Source organism: Rhinopithecus bieti, unplaced genomic scaffold (assembly GCF_001698545.2).
Source record: "Rhinopithecus bieti isolate Rb0 unplaced genomic scaffold, ASM169854v2 scaffold_24390, whole genome shotgun sequence".
Taxonomy (NCBI): domain Eukaryota; kingdom Metazoa; phylum Chordata; class Mammalia; order Primates; family Cercopithecidae; genus Rhinopithecus; species Rhinopithecus bieti.
Window position 1 is genome coordinate 1,271,035 of NW_016811706.1, and position 22,127 is coordinate 1,293,161.

The 22,127-nt window shown below is 46.0% G+C and overlaps 1 protein-coding gene across 2 annotated transcripts in view; it reads right to left on the reverse strand.

Annotated features, from left to right (window-relative positions):
- The window catches only part of DRC2 (dynein regulatory complex subunit 2), a 17,124-nt gene extending 1,961 nt beyond the window's left edge, over positions 1 to 15,163 (reverse strand). Inside the window, exons 1-6 of one of the 2 annotated variants that reach the window (XM_017894747.1) lie at positions 14,803 to 15,163; positions 14,159 to 14,326; positions 4,172 to 4,341; positions 3,200 to 3,338; positions 1,841 to 2,038; positions 1,399 to 1,617 (exon numbers count right to left, since the gene is read on the reverse strand). In XM_017894747.1, the coding sequence (XP_017750236.1) occupies positions 1,399 to 1,617; positions 1,841 to 2,038; positions 3,200 to 3,338; positions 4,172 to 4,341; positions 14,159 to 14,326; positions 14,803 to 14,934 (1,026 nt within the window). In that variant the 5' untranslated portion in view covers positions 14,935 to 15,163. Of the gene's footprint in view, positions 1 to 1,398; positions 1,618 to 1,840; positions 2,039 to 3,199; positions 3,339 to 4,171; positions 4,384 to 14,158; positions 14,327 to 14,802 lie in introns of those variants that run through there. The other variant, XM_017894748.1, reaches the window with a different exon arrangement.
- Between the last annotated feature and the right edge of the window lie 6,964 nt (positions 15,164 to 22,127).

Sequence of the window (22,127 nt, forward strand, 5' to 3'; positions counted from 1 at the left end):
TGGTCTCAAACTCTTGGGCTCAAGCAATCCTCCCACCTTGGCCTCCCAAAGTGCTGGGATTACAGGCATGAGCCACCACGTCTGGCCAATTCATTTCAATTTAAAATGTAGACCAGACGTGGTGGCTTACATCTGTAATCCCAGCACTTGGGAAGCCAAGGTGGGTGGATCGCTGAGGTCAGGAGTTGGAGAACATCCTGGCCAACATGGTGAAACCCTGTCTCCACTGAAAATACAAAAATTAGCTGGGTGTGGTGGTGCACACCTGTTATCTCAGCTACTCAGGAGGCTGAGGCAGGAGAATTGCTTGAACTGGGGAGGTGAAGGTTGCAGCGAGCCAAGATCATGCCACTTCACTCCAGCCAGGGCAACAGAGTAAGACTTCATCTCAAAAATAATAATAATAATTAATTAATTAAAATGTAAGAGGTGGCTCGATGCAGTGGCTCATGCCTGTAATCCTAGTGTTTTAGAAAGCCAGGGTGGGCCGGGCGCGGTGGCTCAAGCCTGTAATCCCAGCACTTTGGGAGACTGAAACGGGCAGATCACGAGGTCAGGAGATCGAGACCATCCTGGCTAACACGGTGAAACCCCGTCTTTACAAAAAAATACAAAACACTAGCCGGGCGAGGTGGCGGGCGCCTGTACTCCCAGCTACTCGGGAGGCTGAGGCAGGAGAATGGCATAAACCTGGGAGGCGGAGCTTGCAGTGAGCTGAGATCCGGCCACTGCACTCCAGCCTGGGCGACAGAGTGAGACTCCGTCTCAAAAACAAACAAAAAAAAAAGAAAGCCAGGGTGGGAAGATCGTCTGAGGCCAGGAGTTTGAGCCAGCCTGGGCAACATGGCGAAACCCCCTCTCTACAAAAAATACGAAAGTTAGCCATGCACTGGGGAGGCTGAGGCAGGAGGAACGCTTGAGCCCAAGGAGGCAGAGGTTGCAGTGAGCCAAGATGGCGCCGCTGCACTCTAGCCTGGGAGACAGAGTGAGACCCTGTCTTCATCACCAGAAAGAAAAAAAAAAAAAGTAGGAAGGGGCTCACCAGGGTGGCTCACGCCTCTAATCCCAGCACTTTGGGAGGCCAAGGCAAGAGGACTGCTTGAGGCCAGGAGTTCATAACCATCCTGGGCAACACAGTGAGACCCCATCTGTAGAAATACGTAAATAAATCAATTAATTTATGTATTAGGGGAGGAAACATGGAATAAAAATATTTTTATTAATTAATAAACTAATTAATTTATGTATTAGGGGAGGAAACATGGAATAAAAAAGGTATTCCAAGTGTCCACTTAGCCAGGAAGCAGGAAGAAGCCTCCGCTATCCTTTCCAAATCCCTTTAACCTTGCAGGGAGCCAAGTTCCTTGACTTTGTTCTGACTCCTCTCCCTTGTGTTACCTTATCAACAATCTTTCTCAGGGCCTTGAGGGTGGCATTACTTTCCAAGGTGAGTTTGACTAAGTTCTTCTGGGATGCTGCCCGGGCCTGAGTCCTTTGGGCCTTAAGTTTTCGCAGTTGTACAAGGACCAATTCCTTGTCATTACGGATATACCGGTTCTCATCTTCACTCTCACGGCTGTGTATCATGATCTTGCCTTTTGAAATAGTTATGGCATCCTAGAGGAACAGATTAGGGGAAACACTTGGCCAAATGAGGGTCTTCAGTGAGATAGGTAAAAGGGCTGCCTGGGGACTGAAATCAGAGCATATCATCTTTTCCCAACCAATCAGTGATGAGGCCCAGGGGAAACAAGGGGAAGCAGAAGAGGGGGTAATAGAGCAGTTAAAGCAGTGAGTATGTCACTGTGAGTAACTCACAGGTTAGTGAGTATACACTAACCTGTAGTTTCTGTATTTTTTTCATATGTACTTCAATCTCTTTGGAGCTCTTCTCATCCTTCACCTGCAGGGTCTCAAAGGCAGCCTTTCGATCCTCTGTGGCATCAGTGTAATTCTTGAGTACATCCTGGAACTTTCTCCACAGATCTTCTACTATGTTCTCCAGGTGCAGCCTTAGAAAGTGCTTCTCTTCTAAATTCTAGCAAGTGACCCCAGAATAGCAAATGTTTGGAATTACCTTATTAGTGCCCTTTCACTTCCACCAGCAACCTCACCCTCTTGAACTGTTTGTAGCATAGTTTAGTACAGAGGTCTCCAATGAAAATGCCTACAGAAGACCAGGCAGATGATATAAATAAATTCTGTGGGCCGGGTGGGGCCTGTGGTGAACTGGAGAGGAAATGCTGCATTTGGGAGGAGGAGGGGCAGCCACTGAGCTCCACGTGAGCCTTGCCATTTGGAAATGTGGCCCAGTGTTGCCAGATCTTTAAATTTTTCAAGGGAAGCTGAAAATTTGGATGTTTTTATGCAATCTCCAATTTTAAAGTGTAAGATGCTTATTCAAAAAATTTTATAAAACACTATGGGATAAATAAAAACAAAGAACTCCATACCCAAACCTAGGTCTGTGGGCTGGCTAAGTTTGCAACCTCGAGGACAATGGAAAGCACTTTGGATCAAGGGGCAGGAGACCTAGATTCTCCTGGTTCTACCACAGACCAGCAGCATGACTTTGGCAGGTCATTTTACTTATTGGGCCTTACTTTCTTCATCTGAAAATCACAGGGGTGAAGCCAGATGATCTCCTTGGTGCTTTTTAGCTCTAAAATGCATTCCCTTGACATTTTAGAATGGTCTTCCCTCCCGACCAATTTTCACAAAATTACAAATTGTGGGATACCTACAGTGGCAATAGATATTTTATTCACTGTGTTGGCTAAAGGGGTCTCTTCTACCTCTAGTAGCCTTGAGCATTTTAATTTTTTAATTTTTTAATTTTTTTGAGAGAGGGTCTCGCTCTGTCACCCAGGCTAGAGGGCAGTGTTGCTATCACAGTTCACTACAGCCTCCATCTTCTGGGCTCAAGCGATCATCCTACCTCAGCCTCCTAAGTAGCTTGGACCATAGGCGCACACTACCACGCCTGGCTCTTTTCTTCTTTTTTTTTTTTGGTGGGGAGGTAGAGATGGCAGTCTCCCTGTGTTGCCCAGGCTGGTCTTGAACTCCCAGTCTCAAGTGATCCTCCTGCCTTGGCCTACCAACGTGCTGGGATTACAGGTGTGAGCCACTGTTCCCAGCCTCCATGAGCATTTTTCTATCACCTCCTTCCACTTCTTGTCTGTCTACTCTCCCTCCGTACCATGTTTTTGAGATCATTCCACATGCTCTGGAACTCCAGCTTGCTTTCATACTCAGAATCTATATAGTTCTGCTCCATGGCCATGAAGATATCTTGCAGATAGTGAATCTCTTTCTCATGTTGGTCAATAATTGTCTTCCTGTAGGAGACAAGACACTGTCCCTGCTCTGAGGGATACAGGATATTGACCAATAATGATAATTCAAAGCAGTATGTAATAAATCTATGTGAATGGTACAAACTCTCAGGTACTGATGGAGAACAGAGAGAGGGAAGGCTCTATTCTTTTTAGGGCTAGAACGAATGAATACGGTTATTTTATTTTGATTTCTGAATGGGTAATACATTCACGTGATGCCAAAAAAGTACAAAAGGTTACAGTGAGAAGTCTCTCTCCCATCCCTGTTCCCTGCCAAATGGGTAGGATTTTGATAGTTGATAGTGGGTAGTTGGTAAAAGGAATTTGAGGAGTTAAATTTAAAAAGAAGGAAAAAAAAGAGTTATTAAAAGAAGTAAAACAATAACTTAGCCAGGTGAGGTGGCACGCACCTGTAGTCCCAGCTACTGGGGACACTGAGGCAGGAAAATTGCTTGAACCTGGGAGGCAGAGGTTGCAGTGAGCTGAGATCGCGCCACTGCACTCCAGCCTGGACGACAGAGCGCGACTCTGTCTTGAAAAAACAAAACACAATAAAAAAAAAAATAAAGAAAGAAAAAAATAGTGAAAGAAAAAAGAAAGTGGGCGGTGAAGGCACACAGACAGGGGGCCTGACGTGAGTAAAGGGAAGCTAGAGCTGCAAACTTAAGCCAGAGTTTGTTTAAAAGGAACCAAGATATTCTCTGCTGGGGGTCCTGTGATAATCAATGTGGGATGCTCCAAGATACTAGCCACTTGCTTACAGGCAACTCCTTGACACAGACTCTGGACACTCCCCTGGATTCAATTCCCCATCTTCTCTTAGGCCCCCGTACCTTTCTGTCTCAAACTCCTTGGTTAGGGCTTCCAGCTCCATGTTGTAACTTTCCTCCAGGAGACTGAGCCGGTGCCTCTGCAGGGCCAAAAGCTGGTCAACATTGTGCAAGTGGCTGCGCAGGGCACGGGCGTACTGCTCCTCAGCTTCGGACAGGTCTTTAGCTAAAGACTAGGCCAGAAAGAGAGAGTTACCATTCCAGCTGAATGGCATCTGTGTGAGAAAATAAAAATATATTCAGCTTGCAGTTTTTTATTTGTTCCTACTGCCAGTTTGGCTTTAAGAATGCTGGTTGTCCTCCTCACTCGTGTAAAGCAAGAGTGATGGCAAGGGCTGAGCAAGGTGGCTTGCATCTGTAATCCCAGCATTTTGGGTAGCCAAGGTGGGAGGATTACATGAGCCTGGGAGCTCAAGGCTAGCCTGGGCAACACAGTGAGACCCCCCAGTCTCTACACACAAAAAAACAAAAAACGTAAAAATTACCCAGGCTATAGTCCCAGCTACTCACAAGGCTTGGGCAGGAGGATTGCTTAAGCCCAAGAGTTCAAAGTTGCAGTAAGCTGTGATCATGCCACTGCACTCCAGCCTAGGTGACAGAACAAGACCCTGTCTCAAAAAAAAAAAAAAAAAGGCCGGGCACAGTGGCTCACACCTGTAATCCCAGCACTTTGGGAGGCTAAGGCAGGCAGATCACGAGATCTGGAGTTCAACACCAGCCTGACCAACATGGCGAAGCCCTGTCTCTAGTAAAAATACAAAAATGCCGGGCGCGGTGGCACAAGCCTGTAATCCCAGCACTTTGGGAGGCCAAGGTGGGTGGATCATGAGGTCAAGAGTTCAAGACTAGTCTGGCCAACATAGTGAAACCCCGTCTCTACTAAAAACAAAAAAAAAAAAAAAAAAAAAATCCGGCCATGGTGGTGGGCGCCTGTAATCCCAGCTACTCGGGAGTGTGAGGCAAGGAGAATTGCTTAAACCTGGGAGGCAGAGGTTGCAGTGAGCTGAGATTGTGCCACTGCACTCCAGCCTGGGTGACAGTGCGAGACTCTGTCTCAAAATAAATAAATAAATAATAAAAATACAAATATTAGTTGGGTGTGGTGGTGCATGCCTGTAATCCCAGCTACTCGGGAGGCTGAGGCAGGAAAATTCCTTGAACCCAGGAGGCCGAGGTTGCAGTGAGCTGAGATCATGCCACTGCACTCCAGCCTGGGCAAGAGAGCGAGACTCCGTCTGAAAGAAGAAGAAGAAAAAAAAAAAAGTGACAGCAAGGAGCCCCATGAAGCCAGCCAGTGTCCTGTGGATGACTAACATTTACAGTGATATAGCTACCACTGAAAGGAATCAGGGATTCTTGGAGAAATGAGTGCTTTGAGGTCTGATGCAGAAAATGAGTTGACCCTGGGGTATCTTTTTTTTTTTTTGAGACGGAGTCTCGCTCTGTCACCAGTCTGGAATGTGGTGGTGTGATCTTGGCTCACTATAACCTCAGCCTCCTGGGTTCAAACGATTCCTGCCTCAGCATCCCAAGTAGCTGGGACTACAGGCACCTGCCACCACGCCCAGCTAATTTTTTACATTTTTAGTAGAGACAGGGTTTCACCATGTTGGCCAGGATGGTCTTGATCTCTGACCTTGTGATCCGCCTGATTCGGCCTCCCAAAGTGCTGGGATTACAGGCATGAACCATCGCTCCCGGCAGAACCTGGAGTATCTTATCATAAAAGATAGCAAAGAAACTATCAAAGACCAAAAGAGTCATGTCAGAAGGACCCAGGAACCAACATGAAGTGCCTCACTGAGGCAGATTTTCCAAAGAAAATCACAGCAATATCTCCCATCCTACAATTCTCTGCTATGTGACCTTGCCACTCCCCTATCAAAAGGTGGTGTCTCTTCTTCCAGCTCCTTGAATTTGGGCAGACCCTGTGACTACATGGGTCAATAGAATACGGTGGAAGTGACACTGTGCCAGTCCCAGGCTGGCCAAGGTAACCCTTGGCTGGCCTGGCAGTTTCTGCTTCCCGCCCCTTAGAATGCTTGTTCTTAGGATGATCCCTCCAGGAGCCTAACAGTCATTCTGTGAGAAGCCAAGTGCACATGAATTTTTATTTATTTATTTATTTTTATTTTTTATTTTTTATTTATTTATTTTTTTGAGATGGAGTCTCACTCTGTCACCCAGGCTGGAGTGCAGTGGCACGATCTCGGCTCATTGCAACCTCCGCCCCCCAGGTTCAAGTGATTCTCCTGCCTCAGCCTCCCAGAGTAGCTGGAATTACACACCACACTCAGCTAATTTTTTGTATTTTTTAGTAGAGATGGGGTTTCACCATGTTAGTCAGGCTGGTCTTGAACTCCTGACCTCGTGATCCACCCGCTTCGGCCTCCTAAAGTGCTGGGATTACAAGTGTGAACCACTGTGCCCAGCCAGAAGTTTGTTTTTTGTTTTGTTTTGTTTTGTTTTTTAATCAGTTATCACTGGAGGATACCAGACAACCAATTTTTTAAAAAACTGTTAAATAAAGGCAAGAGAAAGAATCAAGCATTTATCTTGCTTTTCCTATATAAACTATAGCTCTGAGTAATTGAATAGAAAATGAGGGGAAGTATCTCTTTTCAGAAATACTCAAGCTAATGAACAAAAAATGAACTATACTATTAGAAAATCAGGCCAGGCACAGTGGCTCACACCTGTAATCCCAGATCTTTGGGAGGCTGAGGCAGGAAGATCATTTGAAGCAAGGGTTTGAGGCCGAGAGTTTGAGACTAACCTGGGCAAGAGTGAGGCCCCGATCCCTATTTCTTTCTCTCTCTCTCTTTTTTTTTTTTTTTCCTTACTGGATCCCTACATCTTGGCCCCTCTATTTTTTTTTTTTTTTTTTTTTTGAGACAGAGTCTTGCTCTGTCACCCGGACTGGAGTGCAGTGGCCGGATCTCAGCTCACTGCAAGCTCCGCCTCCCAGGTTCATGCCATTCTCTTGACTCAACCTCCCGAGTAGCTGGGACTACAGACGCCTGCCACCTCGTCCCGGCTAGTTTTTTTGTATTTTTTTAGTAGAGACGGGGTTTCACCGTGTTAGCCAGGATGGTCTCGATCTCCTGACCTTGTGATCCGCCTGTCTCGGCCTCCCAAAGTGCTGGGATTACAGGCTTGAACCACCGTGCCCNCAAGCTCCGCCTCCCAGGTTCATGCCATTCTCTTGACTCAACCTCCCGAGTAGCTGGGACTACAGACGCCTGCCACCTCGTCCCGGCTAGTTTTTTTGTATTTTTTTAGTAGAGACGGGGTTTCACCGTGTTAGCCAGGATGGTCTCGATCTCCTGACCTTGTGATCCGCCTGTCTCGGCCTCCCAAAGTGCTGGGATTACAGGCTTGAACCACCGTGCCCGGCCTCCCATCCCTATTTCTTTTTGTTTTGAGTCAGGGTCTTGTTCTGTCATCCAGGCTGGTCCAGGTGTCATGATCACAGCTTACTGCAGCCTCAATCTCCCAGGCTCAACTGATCCTCCACATCAGCCCCCTGAGTAGCTGGGACTACAGGCACACACTACCATGCCCAGATAATTTTTTTTTTCTTTTCTTTTTTTTTTTTTTGAGACGGAGTCTCGCTCTGTCACCCAGGCTGGAGTGCTGTGGCCGGATCTCAGCTCACTGCAAGCTCCGCCTCCCGGGTTCACGCCATTCTCCTGTCTCAGCCTCCCGAGTAGCTGGGACTACAGGTGCCGCCACGTCGCCCGGCTAGTTTTTTGTAGTTTTAGTAGAGACGGGGTTTCACCGTGTTAGCCAGGATGGTCTCGATCTCCTGACCTCGTGATCCGCCCGTCTCGGCCTCCCAAAGTGCTGGGATTACAGGCTTGAGCCACCGCGCCCGGCCGTTGCCCAGATAATTTTTAAGTTTTTTTGTAAACAGGGTTTCAACATGTTGCCCAGGCTGGTCTCGAACTCCTGGGCTCAAAGGATCTGCCTGCCTCAGCCTCCCAAAGTGTTGGGATTACAAGTATGAACCACTGTGCCTGGCCCCATCCCCATTTCTAAAATACAATTTAAACATTTTAAAAATAAGCATTTTTGCATCTCCCAATGATTTAATGGATCAACAGCTGCTAACATCACAAAAAGAGAGCTAGACAATATGTGCCTCTTGATGCAACATTGCTAAGCATCTAAATCCAATTACCCAAATAAAAATACAGAGGAAAAAGTAATGTGGTAAACTGCAATACAGAATACTATGCAGTTGTAAAATTAGAAACTCTTTATGGGAAAATATGGAACAATCTCATATATATATGAGCACAATCTTGGCTCACTACAACCTCTGCCTCCCAGGCTCAGGTGATCCTCCTACCTCAGCCTCCCCGTAGCTGGGACTATAGGCACATGCCACCACACCCAGCTAATTTTTATATTCTTAGTAGAGACAGGGTTTTACCATGTTGCCCAGGCCGATCTCGAACTCCTAGGCTCAAGCAATCCACCTACATTGGCCTCCCAAAGTGCTGGGATTTCAGGCATGAGCCACCGTGCCCAGCCTCCAAGATATATTATTAAGTGAAAAAACCAAGGGGCAGAATAGTATATAATATGATCATTTGTGTAAAAAAAAAAAAGAAAAAAGGTTTCCTTTTGAAACTAGAATTATTGGAAGGAACACTGGGTACCTGGAAGGCACTGGTGGGGAGGAACTTTTCTCTATATAACCTTTTTTTCTTTTGGATTTTGAATAATGTGAATGTACTACCTTCAAAAAAGTAAAACAAGATTAAACAGAAAAGCATTTATGGAATTGCCCACATGATCCAGGCACCTTGAGTCCACTCACTGTAAACTACCATGACCTCTACACAGAGATAGCTTTTACCTTATATGTTTACAATGATAAAAGGATCCTATGAAATAGGTTCTGATAATGGAAGACTATTCACTCACTCAGCAAATGTTTACCTAATCCCTGCTATGTACCAGCATTGTGCAGGATGTTGAGGATTCAGAGATAAAAAGATATGCCTATTGCTCCCAAAGGAGCTTACAGTCTCGTAGGAAGAATTACATAAATAGAAAATCACAACATAACAGAGAAATTGCTATAAGGTTGATGATTTATTGAGTGACAATGAATATAAAGGATTGAGTGCCTACATATGACTAAGCACTGGGAAAGGCTTCACCAAAGAGATGTCATTTGTATCAACTCTTGAAGGAGGAATGAAAGTTTACCAGGATGGTCGGGCTCACTCCTGTAATCCCAGCACTTTGGGAGGCTGAGGCAGGCGGATCACCTGAGGTCAGTAGTTCCAGACCAACCTGACCAACATGGTGAAGCCCCATCTCTACTAAAAATACAAAAATTAGCCAGCATGGTGCCGCACACCTGTAGTCCCAGCCACTCAGGAGGCTGAGGCAGGAGGATCACTTGAACCTGGGAGGTGGAGATTGCAGTGAGTAGAGATTGCACCACTGCACTCCACCCTGGGCAAAAGAATGAGACTCCATCTCAGAAAAAAAAAAAAAAAAAAGGGCAGAGCGCAGTGTGGTGTGTAATCCTCGCATTTTGGGAGGCTGAAGTGGGCAGATCACTTGAGGTCAGGAGTTCAAGACCAGCTGGCCAACATGATGAAACCCTGTATCTACTAAAAATACAAAAATTAGCCGGGCGTGGTGGCGTGTGCCTGTAATCCCAGCTACTTGGGAGGCTGAGGCAGGAGAATCGCTTGAACCCGGGAGGCGAAGGTCACAGTGAGCAGAGATCGCTCCACTGCACTCCAGCCTGGGAGACAGAATGAGACTCCATCTCAAAAAAAATAGATAAATAAAAATAAAAATGATAAGAAAGTGTGTCAGGATGACTGGAGAAGAAATGGAGATGAGAATTCCAGACACAGGGAATAGCATATGCAAAGGCACAGGTAAGAAACAAGGCTGGCTGTATGAAAAGTACAGGTGGGCAGAGGCCGGGTGTGGTGGCTCACGCCTGTAATACTCAGCCTGGGCAACAAGAGCGAAACTCCATCTCAAAAAAAAAAAAAGTACAGGTAGGAACCAGATCATGAAAGGCTTTGATGTTCTTACTAAGGAGTTTGGATTTTTTCCTATAGATGGGGGAACCACTAAGATTTAAGCAGTGGAGTGACAGGATTAGATTTCTGCTTTAGAAAGATAACCCTAGTACTCATGCCTATAATCCCAGCACTTTGGGAGGCCGAGGTAGGTGGATCACCTGAGGCCAGGAGTTAGAGACCAGCCTGACCAATGTGGCGAGACCCCGTCTCTACTAAAAATGCAGAAATTGGCTGGACATGGTGGCATGCACCTGTAATCCCAGCTACTCAGGAGGCTGAGGCAGGAGAATCACTTGAACTCAGGGGGCAGAGGTTGCAGCGAGCCAAGATTGTGCCACTGCACTCCTGCCTGGGTGACTCTGTCTAAAAATAAAATAAAATTAATAATAATAATAATAATCGTGGTAGTTCTGCAGAGAATCTAGAGGCAGTTGAATGTGAAGGGTGGAAAACAGGAAACTAATAGTTTAGGTTAGAGATGATGCCCAGGTCTCACAGGACAGTGGAAAAGGACAGCAGGGTATAGCTTTGAAAACTACTTTAAAGTAGACGACTTATACAACACTTAGTAACAGAGGTCAGGGATAGATGCAAAATCTAGGATGGACTGGGCCCAGTGGCTCATGCCTGTAATACTAGCACTTTGGGAGGCCGAAGTGGGAGGACTGCTTGAGGCCAGGAGTTGAAGACCAGCATGGGCAACGTAACGAGGCTGCATCTCTACAAAAAATGTAAAAATTTGTTAGGTGAGGTGGTGTGCACCTGTGGTCCCAGCTACTCCAGAGGGTGAGGTGGGAGGATCAGCCTGGGCAACACAGTGAGACCTTGTCTCTACTAAAAATTAAAAAATAATTCTAAAATTTAGCCAATCGTAAGCTGGGCGCGGTGCCTCACACCTGTAATCCCAGCACTTTGGGAGGCCGAGGAGGGCAGATCACAAGATCAAGAGTTCGAGACCACCCTGACCAATATAGTGAAACCCCGTCTCTACTAAAAATACAAAAGTTAGCTGGGCGTAGTGGCGTGCGCCTGTAATCCCAGCTACTTGGGAGGCTGGGGCAGGAGAATTGCTTGAACCCGGGAGGCAGAGGTTGCAGTGAGCAAAGATGGCACCACTGCATTCTAGCCTGGGCGACAGGGTGAGACTCTGTCTCAAAACAAACAAAAAAAAAGATTAGCCAATCCTAGTGAGAGCCTGTAATCCCAACTGCTCAGGTGGGAGGATCACTTGAGCCCAGGAGCTTGAGTGTAGTGAGCTATGATTGTGCTATTGCACTTCAGCCTGGACAACAAAGTGAGACTGTCTCAAAAAATAAAATAAAATAAAATAAAATAAAATAAAATAAAATAAAATAAAAAAGTCAGGGTAATATGTAAGATTGTCTGGCCCTAGAAAACTGGTTAAAGGGTGAGATGGCCAGACTCAGAAATCTGGGGAATGCTGAAGTTCAGAGGATGGAGAGAGGAAGATAAACTCACTGGAGTGAATGGTTTATGTCCCAGAGGTAGAAAAAAATGACAGAATGGTGTCTTGCAAGCCAAAGGAGAGTTTCAAGACCCAGGGCATGACCAAGAATGTCAGTGCCATAGAGAGGTTAGGTTAGATAAAGACTAAATGATGAAAAGTAGCCACAATTCTGAACCCGTGGCCTTTACCTGAGCAGTTTCCTAGAGAAGGGTAGAAATCAGATGTTGTGGGATACAGGGTAAAAGGGAAGTAAAGAAGTAGAGATAGTGAGGATCACTAACATTTCCACATTTAATATGTGTAGTCTTACTCAGGAATGACCCTGAAGGTGGTTAATATTAACAGTGTGTGATTTACCTAAGCAAGAACTGTTATCATAAGCTGAGAGGCTGCTGTGTAGGAAGAAGTTAATTGTGTCGGGGTGAACTTGGTCAACTACTCAGCTTCCCTTAACCCATTCATGCCTGAGGTTGCAAATATTTTTTGTGAAAAATCAGATTTTGGTGATGACCTTGAGCAGTACAAGATACATAACTCCCCAAAACTTAGCATTCCAATAATGGAACACTAGGCAATGAACACTGCTGTTCTTATCAAGTGTTTGATAACTTCCAATAAGTGTCTGAAAGAGCCTCTTTAAAATCCATAAGGTATGGGCTGGGCGCGGTGGCTAACATCTGTAATCCCAGCACTTTGGGAGGCTGAGGTGGGTGGATCACCTAAGGTCAGGAGTTCCAGACCAGCCTGGCCAACATGGTGAAACCCTGTCTCTACTAAAAATATAAAAATAAGCTGGGCTTGGTGGCGGGCGCCTGTAATCCCAGCTATTCAGGAGAGTGAGTCAGGAGAATCGCTTGAACCCAGGAGGCAGAGGTTGCAGTGAGCTGAGACCGGGCCTTTGCACTGCAGCCTGGGCAACAAGAGTGAAACTCCATCTCGAAAAAAGAAAAAAATCCATAAGGTATAACTGGTGGGGCGTGAACTTCTAATGAATAATGGTTATTGCAAATTTGAGGACTCTTAATATATTTGAGGACTCTGGAAGCTGCCCAAGGTCTGCTGAGCTTTTTCCCCAGGGATTAGGCTATGAAAGAGAAATGTGTGTTTTCTAGAGGGGGAATACCATGTTGGCAATGTATATTTTGCTGTTACTGTGGGCTTTGTTTTGTTTACAATTGAAAAGACTCTGACTGGGCGCAGTGGCTCACACCTGTAATCCCAGCACTTTGGGAGGCCAAGGCGGGTGGATCACGAGGTCAGGATATCGAGACCATCCTGGCCAACACGGTGAAACCCCATCTCTACTAAAAATACAAAAATTAGCCAAGCATGGTGGCACATGCCTGTAGTTGCAGCTACTCGGGAGGCTGAGGCAGGAGAATCACTTGAACCCGGGAGGTGGAGGCTGCACTGAGCCGAGATCACAGCACTGCACTCCAGCCTGACGACAGAGCAAGACTCCGTCTCAATCAATCAATCAATCAATCAATAAACAGACTAAGGAGAAGGCAGTAAATGGAGGTAGACTATTAAAAGTAAGGAAAAAAAAGGGGTACAGAAAATCCCTTAGAAGAAAAGATAAGATGGAATCAAGAACTCAAGAACCTCCCAGGAGCATAAGGATGGCTGATTGAATTGCTTAGAAATCCAGAACTGCTCTTACCCATGGAGATCTTCTCAACCTTATCCAGGGCCACTGAAGTTGAATCAAGAGGCCAATTTGGTTGAATGGAGCACTGTAGTGGGAATCAATAAACACAGGCTGGAGTCCTGGCTCTCTCACTGACTAGGTATGTGACCTCGGGCAAGTCAGTTCCCCTCTGGAACTGAGCCTTCGGACATTGAAATGAAGGTGTGGGACTCATTTCAAGGCACTGGGTGATGTCTACTGTGCCTTACAACTCTACTATTGGATAGTGCTGGTTTGGGGCAGTAGATTACAAGGAGAGTGGCTCCTCTAAGGGAGAGAGGGATGAAAGATAGTCCCATATTCTATTTTTTATTTCTGTGAAAACCGTTGTTACCAATAGCCTGGCTTTCTCACAGCCTGTGTCTTGTGAGGGCTTAAAGATGGATTAATTCGGCCGGGCGCGGTGGCTCAAGCCTGTAATCCCAGCACTTTGGGAGGCCGAGACGGGCGGATCACGAGGTCAGGAGATCGAGATCATCCTGGCAAACACAGTGAAACCCCGTCACTACTAAAAAATACAAAAAACTAGCCGGGTGAGGTGGCGGGCGCCTGTAGTCCCAGCCACTCGGGAGGCTGAGGCAGGAGAATGGCGTGAACCTGGGAGGCGGAGCTTACAGTGAGCTGAGATCTGGCCACTGCACTCCAGCCTGGGCAACAGAGCGAGACTCCGTCTCAAAAAAAAAAAAAAAGATGGATTAATTCACTAGGCTCATTCTATTAAGAGGTCAGGAAGCCATACTCAAGGTTTCCTTGGAAAGAGTGCCTACCTTGATGACGTTGTCCTTACAGTCCACCACTCGTTCAAATGTTTGGCTGAGGATCTCAATGTCCTTATGAAGCTCTCTGGTCTTGACTTCCCTAAGGACAGTTCTCCACTGTGTGTTAATCTTATTAAGGTTCAAAGCACTGCTGTGTTCCTCCTTGGCCAGCTTGTCCTGTGTGAAGGAATAAATATACCTCCAGGAAGTCAGGGCCGTTCAGTACAACAAACGAGATCACTCTTAATTTATCAGCTGACACCTTACCCCTTTTCGATGGGAATGGCCTGATGGCATTTAGGGAGGGCAAGGGTGAATTTCCTTCAGGGTGGGAGCATCAGAGTAGGATGTTGTTTGTAATGACCCATCTCCAGGGAGAATATCAGCATTCCAGACAGCTGGGACAGCGGACAGGACCTAAGGTCCCAGTTCTGTGATTCAATAGAGACTGCCAAGCTGTATACCACGCACCCCCTCCATGCTTCGCGGAGAACACCCCCGCCTCCCAAACAATGTTGCCTGAAATCTAAGTATATCTGGGTCTCACGATTTCCGGAGGAGGGGAGGTCAGGATGAAAATGAGGTTTTCTCAGTGACAGGCCAGCGCAGCGGGTGGATGGGGTTGAGCAGGACATAATGCAAAACGCCATCACCTTCAAGAACTGGCTGAGGAGCCTCTCTTTCTTTTTGGCCATCTCCTCCTCTGCCAGCAACTTCTGCTGAAACAGAAGCAGCTGCTCCTCATCGGACAGGGGCGTCTTGGCCTTTTTTTCTTTCTTAGGCATGGCGGGGCTGGGGATTGGATCCGGGAAAGAAGCTTCGGCTTGTCTCGACCCGCATTACAGAGCGTAGAAGAAAAATGTCCCTAGAAAGGGGCCTTCCAGAACTGCCCCTGGTTGTGGGCGGTTGTGGGACCTGAGATCTCAGCCCTCGCACAAGAGAGACCCCGGGCTATCAGCGATGATGAGCTCTCCCACGGTAAGACGCGTCTAGTCTCCTAGCAACGAGGATCTCGCTAATATGGAGAGGCAACGGCTAGAAGAGTCCCTGTCTTGGAGCGCCCCCTCTCCAGTGGAGGACCGCGGTCGGTTTTTGAGAGGGTCCTTTTACCTCTCAAAACCTGTCCCCTCAGTGCATTTTTTTTTTTTTTTTTTTTGAGACTTAGTCTCTCTCTGTCGCCTAGGCTGGGCATGATTTCGGCTCACTCAACCTCCGCCTCCCCTGTTCAAGCAATTCTCCTGTCTCAACCTCCCTTCAGTGCACTTTTATAAACCTTCCTCAGACCCCTGGGAAGCCCAAGATCGTCAAAAACAGAATCAAGAAGTCTGACCGATATGTCAAAATTAAGTGTATCTGGCGGAAACCCAGAGGTGTTGACAACAGAGTTCGTAGAAGGTTCAAGGGCTAGATCTTGATGCCCAACATTGGTTATGGGAGCAACAAAAAAACAAAGCACATGCTGCCCAGTGGCTTCCGGAAGTTCCTGGTCCACAACGTCAAGGAGCTGGAAGTGCTGCTGTTGTGCAACAAATCTTACTGTGCTGAGATCGCTCACAATGTTTCCTCCAAGAACCGCAAAGCCATCGTGGAAAAGAGCTGCCCAGCTGGCCTTCAGAGTCACCAACCCCAATCCCAGGCTGCGCAAGCTCCGCCTCCCGGGTTTACGCCATTCTCCTGCCTCAGCCTCCCGAGTAGCTGGGACTACAGGCGCCGCCACCTCGCCCGGCTAGTTTTTTGTATCTTTTAGTAGAGACGGGGTTTCACCGTGTTAGCCAGGATGGTCTCGATCTCCTGACCTTGTGATCCGCCCGTCTCGGCCTCCCAAAGTGCTGGGATTACAGGCTTGAGCCACCGCGCCCGGCCAAAACCTTTTTAAAAAAGGTAAGTGTTGGAGAGAATGCGGAGAAACGGGAACCCTCATATATTGGCAGTGGAAATGTAAAATGGTGTAGCCACTTTGGAAAACAGTTTGGCAATTTTTAAAAATGTTAAACATAAATTTACCATGTGACCCAATAATTTCACTCTTAGGGATCTGCCTAAGAGAAATGAAAGCATGCATACACACAAAAACTTGCACAAGAATTTTCTTCTCTGTCTCACTCATAATAGTCCAATTGGAAAAATTAGAGACAACCTAAATGTCCATTAACATGTGAATGAGTAGACAAAATATGCTATGTCCATACAATGGAATATTATTCCGAACAAACTATGGATACCAGCTACAATGTAGGTGAACCTCAAAAAGAATATGCAGGTTGGGCACTGTGGCTCACACCTGTAATCCCAGCACTTTGGGGGGCCGAGGCAGGAGGACTGCGTTAGCCTAGGAGATCGAGACCAGCTTGAGCAATGTGGCGAAATCCCTTCTCTACAAAAAATACAAAAGAAGTTAGCCGGGCGTGGTGGTGCATACCTGTTGTCCCAGCTACCCCAGGAGGCTGAGGTGAGAGGATCACCTGAGCCCCAGAGGTCAAGCCATAATCAAGCCATTGCACTCCAACTGGGTGACAGAGCAGCCCTGTCTCAAAAAAGAAACAATAAAACAAAACAAACAACACCCCCCCCTTTTTTTTTTTTTTTTTTTAGGCGGAGTCTCCTTTCGCCGGGACTGGAGTGCAGTGGCCAGATCCTCAGCTTCACTGCAAGCTCCGCCTCCGTTTTGCGCCATTCTCCGCCTCAGCCTCCCGGAGAGCTGGGACTACAGGGCGCCCCGCCACCTCTCCCGGCCTAGTTTTTTGTATTTTTAGTAGAGACGGGGTTACACTGTGTAACACAGATGGTCTACAATACAAAAACAAAGTGTCACAACAACGAACCATCGGCTCCCAGGTGGGTATACAAGCAAACAACAACAAAAAAAAGCGCCCGGCCTTTTTTTTTTTTAGACTGGAGTCTCACTCTGTCACCTAAGCTGGAGCAGTGCATGATCTTAGCTCACTTCAACCTCCACCTCCCGGGTTCAATAAATTATCCTGCCTCAGCCTCCCGAGTAGCTGGGACTACAGGTGTGCACCACCAAGGCTGCCTAATTTTTGTATTTTTAGTAGAGATGGGGTTTCACCATGTTGGCCAGGTTGGTCTCAAACTCCTGATCTCACATGATCCACCCACCTCGGCCTCCCAAAGTGCTGGGATTACAGTTGTGAGCCACCATGCCCAGCCAAAAAAACCCTATGCTCAGTGAAATAAGCCAGACACAAGTGATTACATATTGTATGGTTCCATTTATATGAAATATCTGGAAAAGGCCAAGCTATAAAGACAGAAAGTAGATTATCTTCTTTCTTTTTTTTAATTTTCTCTCCTTCTTTCTTTCTCTCTCTCTCTCTCTCTCTCTCTTTCTTTTTTTGGCTGAGTCTTGCTCAGTTGCCCAGGCTGAAGTGCAGTGACACAGTCTCGGCTCACTGCAACCTGCACCTCCCAGGTTCAAGTGAAGCTGCCTCAGCTCAGCTTCCCAAGTAGCTGGGATTACAGGCACCCGCTACCACGCCCGGCTAATTTTTTGTATTTTTAGTAGAGATGGGGTTTCACCATGTTGGCCAGGCTAGTCTCAAACTCCTGGCCTCAAGTGATATACCTTGGCCTCCCAAAGTGCTAGGGTTACAGGTGTGAGCCACCGCACCCAGCCAGATTACCTTCTTTCTAACCCCCTAACCCCCAGTGGAAAATCCTAACCCCAATGGAATGATATTAGGTGGGGCCTTTGGGAGGTATTTAGGTTTAGACAGGTCATGAGAGTGGAGCTCCCATTATGGGATTAGTGTCCTTAGAAGAAGAGAAAGAGACTAGCATTGTCTCTCGGCTTTGTGAGGATATTGGGGAAAGACAGCCATGTGCAAACCAGGAAGAGTGCCCTCACCAGACACCAGATCTGCCAGCACCTTGATCTTGGACTACCCAGGCTCCAGAGCTGTGAGAAATAAACATTTGTTGTTTAAGCCACCTAGTATATGGTATTATGTTATGGCAGCCTGAACTAAGACAATTTTCTATTATCTGTGGGCGGGGAGAGGAAGATAGTATAATAGTAAATGTGTATAAATATATATAGTAAATGTGCTTGAGAGATCATACTGCGATGTTGAAAATGCTCGAAAATGTATTTATATTAAACAAGTTGATGAATTTGGTTTGAAAAGTCATTGAGCCAGATGCCATGGCTCACCCCTGTAGTCCTGGCAATTTGGGAGGCCAAGGAAGGAGGATCACTTGAGCCCAGAAGTTCAAGATCAGCCTGGGAAACATAGCGAGAACTTGTTTGTAAAAAATAAAAATAGTCTGGGCATGGTGGCTCACACCTGTAATCTAAGCTCTTTGGGAGGTTAAGGTGGGTGGATCACCAGCCTGGCCAACATGGTGAAACCCTGTAGCCAGGCGTGGGCATGGTGGCTCACACCTGTAATCCCAGCACTTTGAGAGGCCAAGGTGGGTGGATCACCTGAGGTCAGGAGTTCAAGACCAGCCTGACCAACGTGGAGAAACCCTATCTCTACTAAAAATACAAAATTAGCTGGGCATGGTGTCGCATGCCTGTAATCTCAGCTACTCGGGAACCTGAGGCAGGAGAATCACTTGAACCTGGAAGGCAGAGGTTGCAATGAGCTGATATCGTGCCATTGCACTCCAGCCTGGGCAACAAGAGCGAAACTCTGTCTCGAAAAAATAATAATAATAAAATACAATTTAAAATAAAAATAAAAAGCCTGGTTGGGTGTGGTGGCTCATGCCTGTAATCCCAGCACTTTGGGAGGCTGAGGTGGGTGGATCACTTGAGGTCAGGAGTTCAAGACCAACCTGGCCAACATGGTTAAACCCTGTCTCTACTAAAAACACAAAAATTACCCCAGGTGTGGTGGCACACATCTGTAGTCCCAGCTACTTGGGTGGCTGAGGTATGAGGATCGCCTGAACCCAGGAGGTGGAGGTTGCCGTGAACTGTGATCATGCCACTGCACTCCAGCCTAGGTGACAGAACAACCTAGTCTCAAAAAAAAAAAAAAAAGGTCATCAAATTATAGACTTTAAAAAAGTGAACTGGCCAGGTGCAGTGGCTCACGCCTGTAATCCCAGCGCTTTGGGAGGCTGAGGCGGGCAGATCACCTAAGGTCGGGAGTTCGAGACCAGCCTGACCAACATTGAGAAACCCCGTCGCTACTAAAAATACAAAATTAGCTGGACGTGGTGGCACATGCCTGTAATACTCATGACAATCATAGTCCTAGGTTCCGTAACTGGTCACGTGGTCAAAGCTGGTATTAATAGCTACCTTTTTCTACTACTATCCTGTATTCCCTTTGCCTTCAGCATGCACCTTAACAGGTATTTACCTGTTTCTTTACCTGATGGACTGACTCAAAGCTTCATTTCTGAAGGCTCTGGGCCATTAGTAGTCCTGGATTGGTTTGTTCTAGTTTTCAATTGACCTTAATCACAGGTCACAGTAATACTGAGATGACCTAAGGAATCTCCTGTATTCTTGATATACTCATACTTACCTCCACTGTGAAGTAATATTCCAATTTTTCTTTTTCTTTTTTCTTTTTCTCTTTTTTTTTTTGACGGAGTCTCACTCTATCACCCAGGCTGAAGTGCAATGGTGCAATCTCAGCTCACTGCAGCCTTGGTCTCCTGCTTCAGCTTCCCGAGTCACCAGAAATACAGGCATGCACCACCATGCCTGGCTCATTTTTGTATATTTATTTATTTATTTTTGTTGTTGGTGTTTGTTTGTTTCTTTTTTGAGACGAAGTCTTGCTCTGTCGCCCAGGCTGGAGTGCAGTGGTGTGATCTTGGCTCACTGCAAACTCCACCTTCCCAGTTCAAGTGATTCTCCTGCCTCAGCCTCCCAAGTAGCTGGGATTACAGCTGCGCACCACCACACCCAGCTAATTTTTGTATTTAGTAGAGATGGGGTTTCACCATGTTGGCCAGGCTGGTCGTGAACTTCTGATCTCAGGTGATCTGCCCACCTCGGCCTTCCAAAGTTCTGGGATTACAGGCATAAGCCACCACGCCCAGCCTCCAATTTTTCATTGCTAGTTAGGATCAATCACCCCAGCCAGCACAGTAACTTCTTTCTTCTCCTGCTGACTCAGAGCCATGAGAATCCCAAAGTGGCCTGACTTCAGTCTATTCCACTTCAATGGAATCATTGTGTCTCCTGGTGGAAGCATTCTTCCCTTTGGAGCTAAGACCTCTAGGCCAGCAGAGCATGAGACTGGAAGAACAAGAAACAAAAATGTTGCTAGTGGGCCTCTAGTGGTAATTGTGCATTGTGCCATTCCCATTTCCATCCTTTAATTCCTGGACCTATGAATCCTGGCTGTGGAAGAAACAGCCCTATGTATTGAACACTGATTCAGAACATAGATAGTCTTCTAGAGATCCATGCTCCAACCTTGCAAGGTGTTGTGACCTAGCTGATAGCATAAATGTGTCTTCAAAAGGTCATTCCAGGCTGGGCGCGGTGGCTCACATCTGTAATCCTAGCACTTTGGGAGGCTGAGGTGAGTGGATCACCGGAGGTCAGGAGTTCGACACCAGCCTGACCAACATGGAGAAAACCCGTCGCTACTAAAAATACAAAATTAGCTGGGTGTGGTGGTGCATGCCTGTAATCCCAGCTACTCTCGAGGCTGAGGCAGGAGAATCATTTGAACCCGGGATGCAGAGGTTGCAGTAAGCTGAGATGATGCCATTGCACTCCAGCCTGGGCAACAACAGTGAAATTCTGTCTCCAAAAAAAAAAAAAAAAAAAAAAGCCATTCCATCATTCTGTCAAACCAGCTTCAAGTTGGTGGGGAACATGGTAAGACTAGTGAATTTATAAGCATGGGCCCATTGCCACACTTCATTTGCTGTAAAATGAATTCCTTGATCAGAAGCAATGCTGTGTGGAACACCATGAAGGTGAATGAAACATCCTGTAAATCCGTGGATGGTAGTTTTGGCAGAAGCATTGTGTATAGAGAAGACAAATCCGGATTTGCTCGTTCTCATGTTTATTTGCCATTTGAACATCCTCTTTTGTAGTGTATCTAATCAAGTTTCTTGCCAATTTTTATGTTAGATTGTATATCTTTTACTGATTTATAGGAATTCATTTTATATAGTATGCTGGATGTAAGTCTTTTATCAGTATATGTGTTTCAAATTTCTCTTCCCAGTCTATGGCTTACCTTTTCACTTTATTTTCTTTTTCAAAAATTTAATTCACATACCATAATATTCAACCTTTTTTTCACCTTTTTAATAATGTTTGGTTTGGGCCAATAGAATATTTAAAACTTTTAATGTAGTAAATTACATGACTGTATCAGAACATGTCATGTACCCCATAAATATATACACCCACTATGTACCCACAAAAATTTAAAATAATAATAATTTTAAAATGTAGTCAAGTATATCAGTCTTTTTCTTTAGGCTTACTCTTTGGTTTTTGTATACTGTTTAAGAAATCTTTCAAAAAAACAGATGTCTTTTTTCTATCCTAAGGTCATGAAGATAGGTTTCTACCTTATTTCTAGAGGCTTTATTGTTCTGCCTTTTACATTTGTATATACAATTCACCTGGGTTGATTTTTGTTATTGTGATTTTATATATGCCTTAGAGATACCTCCTCACTGCTCTGCACTATCGTCCCTTTTGTCATAAATCAAGTGTACATCTATGTGTGGGTTTGTGTTTGGATTTTTTATTCTATCCCATTGACCTACTTTTTTTCTTTTTTCTTTCTTTTTTTTTTTTTTTTTTTGAGACAGAGTCTTGCTCTGTTGCTCTGGATAGAATGCAATGGTGTGATCTTGGCTCACTGCAACCTTTGCCTCCTGGGTTCAAGAGATTCTCCTGCCTCAGCCTCCTGAGTAACTGGGACTGTAGGCACACGCCACCACGCCCAGGTAATTTTGTATTTTTAGTAGCAATGGGGTTTCACCATGTTGGTCAGGCTGGTCTTGAACTCCTGGCCTC